The following is a 12,143-nucleotide window of genomic DNA, read 5'->3' on the forward strand; positions in this document are numbered from 1 at the left end:
ACGCAAACGGCTAAATGCTAGCCGTGTACGCCGACGCAGGTCAGGACGACAAGGAAGGCCGCTAGGAAGCCATTTGACCAGATTCCCATTTGGGATCAGGATCCGGCAGAAGCGGTCAGAAAGCTCATGGAGGGGATGTTCATTGTTGGGCTAAGTACGTAAATACACATGACAAATACTAGAATACTTCATCCAATGAAGTAAATACATGAAGAATACAAACGTACCTAAACGTTAGTCTCATTTCCAACACAGCGCCAACTGCTGGACACGGGCTCAGTTCCCCACTCGCTCCCAATTCAAGCTGACTGTAACAGGAAAAAGTGGAAATAGATTTCCTTTTTTTGTAAGAAAAAGGAGTTTATAGAAATGAAGACGCTTATTCTTTATTAACAGATGCCTGATGCTCTCTGCAGTTGAGTAAACGAGGGTGTTATGCAAAGATGTTTGCATGCCTGGTAGTCCTAGTACTCTCTGCAGTTGAGTAAGCAAACAGTCAAACCTTGGATAAGGAAGCTGGGACGAGTGTGTAAATCATAAATCAGCTAATATTTCATGCCATGCGTTATTATTATTATTTTGATTATTTTTATTTTTTTGATATTTTGATTTTTTGATTTTTTGATTTTTTGATTTTTTGATTTTTTGATTTTTTGATTTTTTGATTTTTTGATTTTTTGATTTTTTGATTTTTTAAATTATTTACATTATTATTATTATGAAATGACGCTAGCAAAGTGTGATGAGGGTTCCTCCGGACGAAGGAATCTGACGTCGGGTGGAGCTTGTAATTCCGGTTCCCCGTGTCCGTGATGCTACGTGTCCCCATGTTCCTCCTCCCAACCCCCCCGGCCCCGGGCCCTTGCTAAGGATGATGAAAGACGTTGAAACGGCGGCCTGGCTTCACTTTGACATTCTACACAGAAGAGGAATTACCTGTCCTGAATCTTGGCCTGGAATACGATAGCCGGACTGGAAAATGGCTGGAATTTGGGGTGTTTATTATGATTACTGTAACCACTGGAACTCCACTCCCATTGGCTGATGAGAGAAGCATATTTAGGGGTGCTAATAATGACATTGAAGGGGAGGGGCCTAATCTTTATTGATGGATTGACTTTTTTGGTCCTAAAAGCCAAATGAATGAGTCTCCTTTCATGTCCTTTAAACCATTATTAATGGGCAGGGATTAGCATATGCTAGCATGTGGCTCTCCATAGCTATTCCACCTTTTTATTCTGGTCTGGATGTATTTGTGGAATAGAATCCATGAATCCATCCTGGTCTTATTGAAGTGGAGGAGCGCCTGGTCGGCATGCAGCCTGCTGCTGCCTCCCAGTGGTGCTTAAAGGTACTGCTGGTCTTTCAGCAAAGGACTACCTGGCATTGGCATGGTGCTATGGAGATTAGGGACCCTCAGTCGCCCCCCCCCCCACCCCCCACCCCCAACCCCCCCCCCCCCCCACCCAGATGTATATTTAGGTTAGACATACTAGTTTACATGCACATTAAGCTGATTTGATGAAGGCTGCTTTTTCCCTCCGTTATGTCATGATGCCGCCATGCTGTCAGTTGGGGCTTCAACTCGCCACCCTTTTCGTCAGAGGCTTTACTTTCCATCCATCCCGACTTCGGGGCCGCACGCTAAAACACTCAAAAGTCTGGTTTTTATTTAGTAAAAAGGCTAAAAAGTTACATTTCTTATATTTCTACTTCAAGACGAAGCTGTGTGATGAAATTACTTTACATTTTTATTTAGTCGTATTTCTACATTGGACTACAAAGTGCAGCCCAGGGGCCGTTTGGGGCCGGCATCTTGTTTTTCATTGGCCCCTGGTACATTCTTCAAATGTAATGGAACAAGAAAACAAATAAAAGTGTATTTTAAATACACTTAATACACTGAAATACACTTAAATATGCTGCTGATGATGCTTACTAGTGGAGGTTCGAACCCCAGGGTCCGCTCCAAAGTCCAAAATGCTAACCACATTTATCGTTTTTTTTTTAAAGAAAATAAAGTTGGAATTATTGGAAAAGGTTACGGAAAAACAAAGCTATAATGTAGCAAGAATAAAGTTATTTATTAAAGATACTATGGAAATAAAGCTGTATATATGAGTGGAAAATTTGCGAGAAAGAAGTTGAAATAGTAGGAAAATGTCAAATAAAGCTGTAATAAAACCAAAATATGGACAGAAAAATCCTTTTACAACAATCATTTACTAATATTATGAAGAAAAATAATGATGTTATTATATCGGAATAAAAATTGGTAATGGAAAACAAATGATTTTACGAGAATAAAGTCAAAATATTAAGAAATACAAGTTTTATAAAACCTCATAATATGTCATAATAAAATGTCATAATATTACACAAAGTTGAAATATAAAAAATATATAATATATTTTCCAGCAATAGACATGGTCTCATGAAATAAAAAAATATCTTCCACAAAATAAACATTTGACATATTTAGTGGATTATAAACCAACAGACAATTCAATATAACACCAAAATAAAATATGTTATATCTTCATTGGCTTTCTAGTTATGAAATGTTGACAATTGTATGTATAATATGTATGTAAACAATACATGGAACACGTTTGACAGCCCCCAGACCACAAATTTCCCCACTGAGGGACGACTAAAGGCATATCTTAATCTTAACCTCCTATCGTTCATCTTCCAAAGCTCCATGGAGATCCATGGATCCATCTTCTTGTTAAAAGCTTGGAGTCCTGATTTCCACGGGATAAAAAGATTGGATCATTCTGTTTCAACATGAATGATGGAGAGCATGTTGCTGTAGCTCGGCATAATCTCATCCTGGCAACGCATAATCCCGCTGATTGAGAAAATGCCCGGGCTGGGGGGGTGGGGGGGGGGGGGTGGGGGGCGGAGGCCAACCCCGCCAGGACAGGCTCCCGACTCGCAAATCCTCAATGAAGCGGCCGGAAAAGCCTTTTTTTTTTGAATGAGCATCTGGGCCAGCGACACGTGTGTCCCCCCTGCCCCCCCCACACCCCCCTCGTGTGTCCAAGAGGCTCGGCGTGCGTGAGCACGTGTTCCGGCACCGGGAACTCGTGGAGATTTGACTTTTGGCTAGCATCTGCTAAACACCTTCCACACGCACATTCCCTCCTCGTGGGCAAACATTCTCATTGTGGCAACACGGGCCTGTACTGTGTTTACTCAACTGCAGAGAGTAGCAGGCTTCTGGAAGGGCTGATACTTTTTGTACCCATGCACTCAAATGAGATTTACACAAGGTTCCCTCGAGTAGGTGTCCGTGTGCTAATGTTAGCATGTTAGCATTTCAGCCATAAACCAACATACACACTATCATGCTAGTTGTTAGCATGATAGCACTTAGCGTGTTATCAATTTAGCTGTTTTCATAGGCATACATAGACACTTAATGCTGTACACTAAAAGTACAGTATACTAGTATACTAACAGTATATACGAAGAGTACATCGTAATAAAGTCTATACTAAGAGTACATGATACTACAGTCTATACTAAGAGTACATGATACTACAGTCTATACTAAGAGTACATGATAACACAGTATATACTAAGAGTACATGATACTACTTTCTATACTAAGAGTACATGATAATGCAGTTTAAACTAAGAGTACATGATAGTACAGTATATACTAAGAGTACATGATAATACAGTATATATTAATAGTACATGACAATACAGTATATACTAAGAGTACATGATACTACAGTCTATGTTAAGAGTACATGATGATACAGTATATACTAAGAGTACATGATACTACTTTCTATACTAAGAGTACATGATAATGCAGTTTAAACTAAGAGTACATGATAGTACAGTATATACTAAGAGTACATGATAATACAGTATATATTAATAGTACATGACAATACTGTATATACTAATAGTACATGATAATACAGTATATACAGGCGACTATAGGGGTGTTATGTCCTGTGTAGAGGGCTCTAATGATATTAAAAACAGGTCATCTATGCCATAAGTACAACATAAGTACAACACTAAGGAATCCTACATTGCGGAACTTTGTTTATGGAGTCTGGAACCAACTCCCCGCCATAAACGAGGGATGACTGTATCGAAAAGATGTCTGCCGGTCTAACGCCTGCCTTTTCCCTCCTCTCTGTCTCACAGGCTTGAGATTCCTCCGAGCGCTGAGATTGATACAGTTCTCGGAAATCTTGCAGTTTTTGAATATCTTGAAAACAAGGTAAAGTCCCAAGACCCCCACCCATGACGGCATTCCAAAGTACGGAAGCCATCTTTATTGTCCTGCTGTGTGCTTTAAGTAGCTAATGGTGGCTTCAGTGTGGAGATACCAAACCTGCTGTGGGGTTTCCACTATGATTAGACATGACATGTTCATCATGTGTTCCTCCAAGACACTCCAAGATGGACGAGGTCACTATGGATGATATCCAATCATATTTGTATGGTCACCATAGCCATTATATGGTTATTATATGGTTATTACTTCTATGCTTTATTGTTTTACTAGAAAAGAGTAAAGTTGTACTAACACGACGTTAGAACTTGTAATGCGTCTAACGCGTCTGCTTGCTTTGCTTCTCTCAGCAATTCCATCAAGCTGGTGAACCTGTGTTCCATCTTCATCAGCACATGGCTCACCGCCGCCGGATTCATACATTTGGTAAGTGGGCGGGGCTGGGGAGGACACCAGGGTGGCAAACGTCCCACCCGAAGACCCTCCACTCACCCAGCTAGCCTTTTACGTCCAAATAAAACATCCACGGTCAAATAAATGGCTGAAATGTCGTTTTATGTTGTACATGAATTCATAAAAAACAAAAAATATCATCCTCAATAATTCTATTTCATTTGTGGACACGATCAAGAATTAATTACCTTCATGATCTGATTGGTTGAACTTTAATGTCACATTTTATTTTGGTTTATTTTTTGGTTGTCATGAAAAAAAATGGCCTTTAAATTATTCAAAAATGAATTCAATTAAAATAATAATATGTACATCATTTGAAAAATATGTGACATTGATACTAAATACTATAAATACTAAACAATAAAAAATATAAATACAATAGTCAATCCATATGTTTATGTAGTTTATGTAGTTTGATGTTTATGTGGTTTAATGTAGTTTTATGTTTATGTAGTTTTATGTTTATGTAGTTTTATGTTTATGTAGTTTTATGTTTATGTAGTTTTATGTTTATGTAGTGTTATGTCTATGTAGTTTGATGTTTATGTAGTTTAATGTAGTTTTATGTTTATGTAGTTTTATGTTTATGTAGTTTTATGTTTATGTAGTGTTATGTCTATGTAGTTTGATGTTTATGTAGTTTAATGTAGTTTTATGTTTATGTAGTTTTATGTTTATGTAGTTTTATGTTTATGTAGTTTTATGTTTATGTAGTGTTATGTCTATGTAGTTTGATGTTTATGTAGTTTAATGTAGTTTTATGTTTATGTAGTTTTATGTTTATGTAGTTTTATGTTTATGTAATGTTATGTCTATGTAGTTTGATGTTTATGTAGTTTGATGTTTATGTAGTTTAATGTAATTTTATGTTTATGTAGTTTGATGTTTATGTAGTTTAATGTAATTTTATGTTTATGTAGTTTTATGTTTATGTAGTTTGATGTTTATGTAGTTTAATGTAATTTTATGTTTATGTAGTTTTATGTAGTTTTATGTAGTTATGTAGTTTTTGTTTATGTAGTTTAATGTAGTTTTATGTTTATGTAGTTGAATGTAATTTTATGTCTATGTAGTTTTATGTTTATGTAGTTTCTGTTTATTCAACTTTCCACATTGTCATTGAAACGCTGTATTTTCCACATTCCACATCCTGAAACAGGATTCCCGTTTCTGAAGCTCCAGCGTGAAAAACCATAAGGATGAAGTAAAGGAAAAACGAGGTTGAATTTTAGAATTAGAGAATTCATGAAGAAAAACTGCAGTAGTCACTTGCAGTACTGCAGTACGCAGTGTGGAAGTAACCACTTTGCGCCACTAGGTGGTAGTCTAAGCTCACACAAAGCCCCCCCCCCCCCTCCCAATGGAAGATGTTTACAAATGTCCCGCCCTCTCTGCTCCTTTCATCCAAGGTGGAAAACTCAGGGGATCCTTGGGAAAACTTCCAAAACTCCCAGTCGCTTTCCTACTGGGAATGCGTGTACTTGCTGATGGTGACCATGTCCACGGTGGGCTACGGGGACGTCTATGCAAAAACCACCTTGGGCCGCCTCTTCATGGTCTTCTTCATCCTCGGTGGTTTGGTAAAATCACGTCTTTCTTCCCCCCTCCTTCCCTTTTCCATGACCCCCGTCTCCGCCTCTTCCCTGCAACCCGTCTGATCCTTGATTTTATGGAAATGCTAGAGCCTACCACAGAGAGCAGATGCTGCACAGATGCTAAATGAGAGTATTAGCTATCAGGGTCTCCCGTCCTCCCGCCTCGCCTTTTGTTTCTGGTCTTGTCTTTTCTCTTCCCTTCCGTCTTTCCTGGTGCTTGGAAAAAGACAAATATTGATGATCATATTGTTAATATTCTCTTAAAAAGCGGTTTCAGGACACCCTCCCCTCTTGTGTCCCTTCCCACAATTCCAACAAACACAGGGGGCGGGAAGATGAGGCTTAGGCCAGCCTGACTGTTACCACGGCAACGACAACCTTTACCAGTGTAGCCTTCAGCTCTTGCCTGGATTTACCGCGGGTGTACCTTCATCAGGCGGCGCGTGCATGCTAACGTCCAGTCGATCATATTCGATAATTCGTGCTTTATCTGTTGTTTTGGATTTACCTGGGGTGTTTTGTATATCCTGGTCGGGGGTATTTGTGGGTGTTGACGTTTATTTTACCGTATTTAGTGGCTTCCTTTTTACTCGTGTGATGATCTACGAGATCCATGACATGTCATGTCGATATCTCGTGGGTGTTTTCGTTGGACTCCGTCAAAGATGGCCGCATTCTGATGACCGTCTCCTCATATCGACCTTTTCTACGCTTGGCATCTTGATTCACCGCGGGTGTATTTGTATTCACCGAGGGTGTTTTTCTTGTGTGTATACGCCATAGATTGCCGTATTATGTCTGCGATCTCGTATTCGTCCCGCGTCCTACGTGATTGTTGTTGTTTTGATTGATTACCCCCGGGGGTTTTTATTGATGATGATGATGTCTCAGGTCTACTTGCCAACTGCGGTATTATTTTCTCACGTTGACCTTTACTGGAGCGTATTCTTTAATTATATCTAGACGTTGTTTTGATTTACCCCGGGTGTTTTTTTACTCGCTGTGTGTCTGCTAATGGAAGCAAAAACCTGAAAATGCTGTAATCATTTTTAGTTGTTGCTATTGATATTATAGTCCGGACATGGCAACATTTTCATATTTAATGCGTGGCATATCTTCAGCTGTGCCCCCGTTGTTAAAAAGAGGAGATATTGACCGACGTTTAGTCGGCAACTATCGACCCCCACAGCGATGACCCCCAACTGGGGGAAGGTGTCGTCATGCCAGGGATGGAATCCTCGCCCCGGAAATGTTTCACTGGGATTTCCTTTCAAAGGCGAAGCCTCTGCGTCAAGGAAACAAGGTTCCCCTAAAAAAAACGCGCTCGGAGCGTGGACGTGTTTATCAGCCGTGGGGCATCAGGGGGGTCTAGTCGGATCGCCCCGCCCCATCATCTGTGTTTGTTGGACAAAACATGGCGCATAGGTTCTTACTGCTAAAAGTCATCTTTGGTGGATCACAGACTCCACGTAAGCCCGCTGTGATCAAATTGAGCCAAAAGTCTCTCTGGAGAGGTACTGGAGGAATCCGGGTTCCACGCTTCTCACCGGCCGCTCCGCCCAGCCGTCTCTTTTTTAGCCTCTGCTTCTGTCTCCTATCTTCTCCTTAGGCCATGTTTGCCAGCTACGTCCCTGAAATCATAGAGTTAATAGGAAACCGCAAGAAATACGGTGGTTCCTATAGTGCGGTTAATGGGAGAAAGTAAGTATTCCAGACGGTTCTGCTGTTGTTCTGTGTGCGGTAGAACCCTCTCTGCATGCCTTTCTTTCTGTGTTTTGTTTTCTGTTCCATGCATGTAGGCCATGTTTGCTCGCTACGTGCCAGAAATTGCTGCTCTCATCCTTAATCGGAAGAAATACGGAGGGAGGTATAACTCCACACGAGGCCGAAAGTAAGTTGGAATTGCAGACAAGGTGTGGTTGTGTGACTCCGGACCTCCCTCGCCCCCCCGGTGTGATAGGCCCCGGGGGGGCAGTTATCCTTGAAAACAGGGTTTATAAAACAGTGTCCGTAACCTGAAGTCACACCGCGTGACTGGAGACCTCGGCCATTTGCACTCGCACGTTCATGCGCCTTTATGCTCTCTTTCTACCTCTTCTTCTTCTTCACAAGGACTAGTAGGGCCACCGCAAATATAAAATGACCACTCAAATGACCCTAACTTTACGTCACTAAAATACGTATTATAAGAATAAAATCTAATAAATACGTAAAGTAATCATTTAAAAAATAAATAAATGAAATATAAAAATTATATGTAATAAATACAATAAAAAAATACACTTTCAAGACATAATACTGAAATTATTTCGATAGGTTCAATCATTTTCTGTGTCACTTATCCTGACCAGGTTACGGTGGTATGCTGGAGCCTATCCCAGATGACTTTGGGTGAGAGGCGGGGTGGTACCCTCGATCGGTCGACAGCCAATGGCAGGGCATATGCTCTGTTTTTATTATTACTTTGTTAATTTTACAACTTTTTTTCTTTTTTACATTTTCTACTTTCAGAATTTTCATTTTTAATTATACTTTTACTTTTATTCATTTAAATAAAATATCAAATTTATACTCATAAAATAATAATTTCAAAAAATGTTTAAATCACAAGTAACTGTTGCAATGTAATAATAATAATAATAATCATAATCAATCAATCAAGTCGTGATATGAATAGAGTCGCGATATGACAAGAGTTGCGATATGAAAGGAGTCGCGATATGAAAGGAGTCGTGATATGCAAAGAGTCGCAATATGAAAGGAGTGGTGATATGAAAAGAGTCGTGATATAAAAAGAGTCGTGATATGAAAAGAGTCTCGATATGAAAAGAGTCGTGATATAAAAAGAGTCGTGATATGAAAAGAGTCGTGATATAAAGAGAGTCGTGATATGCAAAGAGTCGTGGTATGAAAAGAGTCTCGATATGAAAAGAGTCGTGATATAAAGAGAGTCGTGATATAAAGAGAGTCGTGATATAAAAAGAGTCGTGATATGAAAAGAGTCTCGATATGAAAAGAGTCGTGATATAAAGAGAGTCGTGATATGCAAAGAGTCGTGATATGAAATGAGTCGTTATATGAAAAGAGTCGTTATATGAAAAGAGTCGTGAAATGAAAAGAGTCGTGATATGAAAAGATTCGGTCTTGTTCGTGTGGCCCTACTTCTCCTTCCTGTCATCCACACGCTGCTTTTCTTTCTTTTCCCATCAAACTTTCTATCTGACCTCATTCATTTGGATCTGTACAGTGGAACCCGCTTAAGTCCACGGGCCGCCCCCCCATGGAGCCCCACTCCACCGGATGCCGGCTGCAGTCCACACACGTCCACGTGAGACCCAAGAGGTCCTTTCCGTGGAATCCGGCTCCGTTCATGCCGACATGAGTCGTAGGATAGTCCGCCTCTTCGTTAGCGCTCAGCAGCAAGACGGCAACGTGACCACGGATCCCCCAAATACCCCCAAATACCCCCAAATACCCCCAAATACCCGTACCCCCATACCTCCGTTCACCTTCAGGGTTGCTGATCAATCAAAAACTTTCAATTCTTACTTCATTTAAATGAACTCATTGATATGTAATGTATTGATACGTCACTTATCGATACATCACTTATTGATATGGCACGTATTGATCTGTCACATATCAATACGTCACATATCCATTCATGTTTTTGAACAAATGGAGGGACAGACGCCAGAATCATCGGCCATTTTGTTTCTTATTTCTTGAGGCGACGACACAAGTAAGAGTTTTGGTGACGCTGTTCTGTTTATGTTGACAACCGCTTACGTTGATGCGAGCCGCCAGTCGACATAAGCGGGTTCCACGGGAGCATAAAGCTTTCATGATGACAGTAATCCCTCGTCTGCTGCACATCTTTACAGACCCCGGCCAAGTCCATTTTTTAGGATTTCGTCCGATTCCTTATTATGATAAGGAATATAAAATATGATTATACGTTTTAACATGATTAGAGCCCTCTGGGCATGATGTAACAGCCCTATAGTCACCTTAAATAGTGACCAGTGTGGAATACCACATATCATCTTTCAGCGCATCTTAGGAATGTCTTCATTTGCATTTGACTTCACTTCCACTCTTATGTCTGAAAATATTCCATGTCGGCCCAAAAAGGTTGTTTTCCTCCAAATAGGCCGAATTGACCCGGGAAAAGTGTTTCTTTTGATCAAACTGTGGCAGAGGGATTACTGTACTGGTACGTGCTGGTGATGCTGGTGATGCTGGTGATGCTGGTGATGCTGGTGATGGGTGTTTGTCGATGTAAGCTTGCCTTCACGTGCAGGCAGGAGTTAATAAGAATGAAGTCCGAAGTCAGGAATCCCTGCTAGTTGTCATCATTCCATAAAAAGATCCATCCGAGACACCTTTCCTCTTTTCCATTCCGTGTTGCTTGCGTGTTGTTGTGGCTTGGATGTTGGATGTTGAGATGCATCATCCGTGGCATGCTCAGACCCCGGACGCCATCTTCCGCCCATGACGTCATCAACGCCTGACACCGCTCTGGCCCTGATCTTCAGTCCGCTCCCACACCCTGAATGCCGGGTCGCCTCGCCTCCTTTTTGGAGGATTTGCTTTTTTTTTGGCTTGTTTTGCCTCGCTTGCCTGCCTTGCCTGCTCGGTTCCTCTCTCTCTCTCCGTGCGTCTGTCCGTCCGCGGAGGTTCTCCCTCACGGCGGTCATCTTACCGATGTCTTCTGTTCCTTCCCCTTCTGGCTCAAACGCTCGATAAATTAGGGCGGGGTCAAAGTACAGATCTTTTTTCCATTTTTACTTTACTATTCAAAAGATATTTTATGATAAAAATGACAACTTTATTCCTTTTGGTTGTTGTTTGGTTTCCTTTGAAGAAGCCATCTTGACGCTACTATTTCTCCTCATCATATGCTATCTTAATCTCACAAAATGAAAAATTGACTTTAAGTGAAATAGCTGCAATAGTTTTAATTACATTTAAAAACAGCAGAAATGACCAAAAAGTTAAAATTTTTACAAGAATAAATAAATTGTATTTATAAATTTAAAAAACTAAATAAAGTTGGAATTTTCACAAAATTAGGTAATGGGAAAAATTATTATTATTAGTATATATTATTGGAATAAAGTCATAGTGTTACGAGAAAAAAGTTGTACTTTCAGGGTAGATATTTATGAAAGTAACTTCATTTATTGGCATAAAATGGAAATATTTATTTTAATATTTAAAAAGTATTTTTTTGTAGAGAGACAAAAATAAATTTGTACATTTGGGGAAATTAATTTCAGGAAAAGTTAAAATGTTATTGGAATGAAGTCCTAAAATTAGAAGAAAAAAGTTGTACTTTCATGAAAATGAAGTAGATTTTTATGACATATTATTAAAATATTAAAGAAAATAGGTGATTTTCTTCCAAAGTCTTAATATGACAAGGAATAAAATAATCCAAAGTTATTATTAGTAATAAAGTAATACATATATTAGTAATGACGTAGTACTTTCTGAGAAATGAGCTTGGGTAAAAAGTGGTCATTTGCTGTGAAAGTAGAAAAGCAGCCACGTTTCGTATTTTCTGTGTCCAACCTGTCGGATTTGAGAATCGCTCAGGAAGTCAGAAAAAGGTGAGAAACAGGAGAGAAACAGGAGAGAAACAGGAGATAAACAGGAGAGAAAAAGGAGAGAAAAAGGAGAGAAAAAGGAGAGAAAAAGGTGAGAAAAAGGAGAGAAAAAGGAGAGAAAAAGGAGAGAAAAAGGAGAGAAAAAGGAGAGAAAAAGGAGAGAAAAAGGAGAGAAAAAGGAGAGAAAAAGGAGAGAAAAAGGAGAGAAAAAGG

The 12,143-nt window shown here is 39.7% G+C and overlaps 1 protein-coding gene across 37 annotated transcripts in view; it reads left to right on the forward strand.

Moving 5' to 3' along the window:
- Positions 1–12,143, forward strand: part of LOC131108032 (calcium-activated potassium channel subunit alpha-1a) — a 159,843-nt gene that overhangs the window by 87,205 nt on the left and 60,495 nt on the right. For 29 of the 37 annotated variants that reach the window (XM_058058692.1, XM_058058673.1, XM_058058679.1 and 26 more), the window contains exons 6-9: positions 4,177–4,252; positions 4,618–4,693; positions 6,133–6,303; positions 7,928–8,019. In XM_058058692.1, coding sequence (XP_057914675.1) covers positions 4,177–4,252; positions 4,618–4,693; positions 6,133–6,303; positions 7,928–8,019 — 415 coding nt within the window. Of the gene's footprint in view, positions 1–4,176; positions 4,253–4,617; positions 4,694–6,132; positions 6,304–7,927; positions 8,020–8,117; positions 8,210–12,143 lie in introns of all 37 variants that reach the window. The other 8 variants (XM_058058675.1, XM_058058689.1, XM_058058700.1 and 5 more) reach the window with 1 other exon arrangement.

The sequence above is a fragment of the Doryrhamphus excisus genome, chromosome 20 (assembly GCF_030265055.1).
Source record: "Doryrhamphus excisus isolate RoL2022-K1 chromosome 20, RoL_Dexc_1.0, whole genome shotgun sequence".
Lineage (NCBI taxonomy): Eukaryota > Metazoa > Chordata > Actinopteri > Syngnathiformes > Syngnathidae > Doryrhamphus > Doryrhamphus excisus.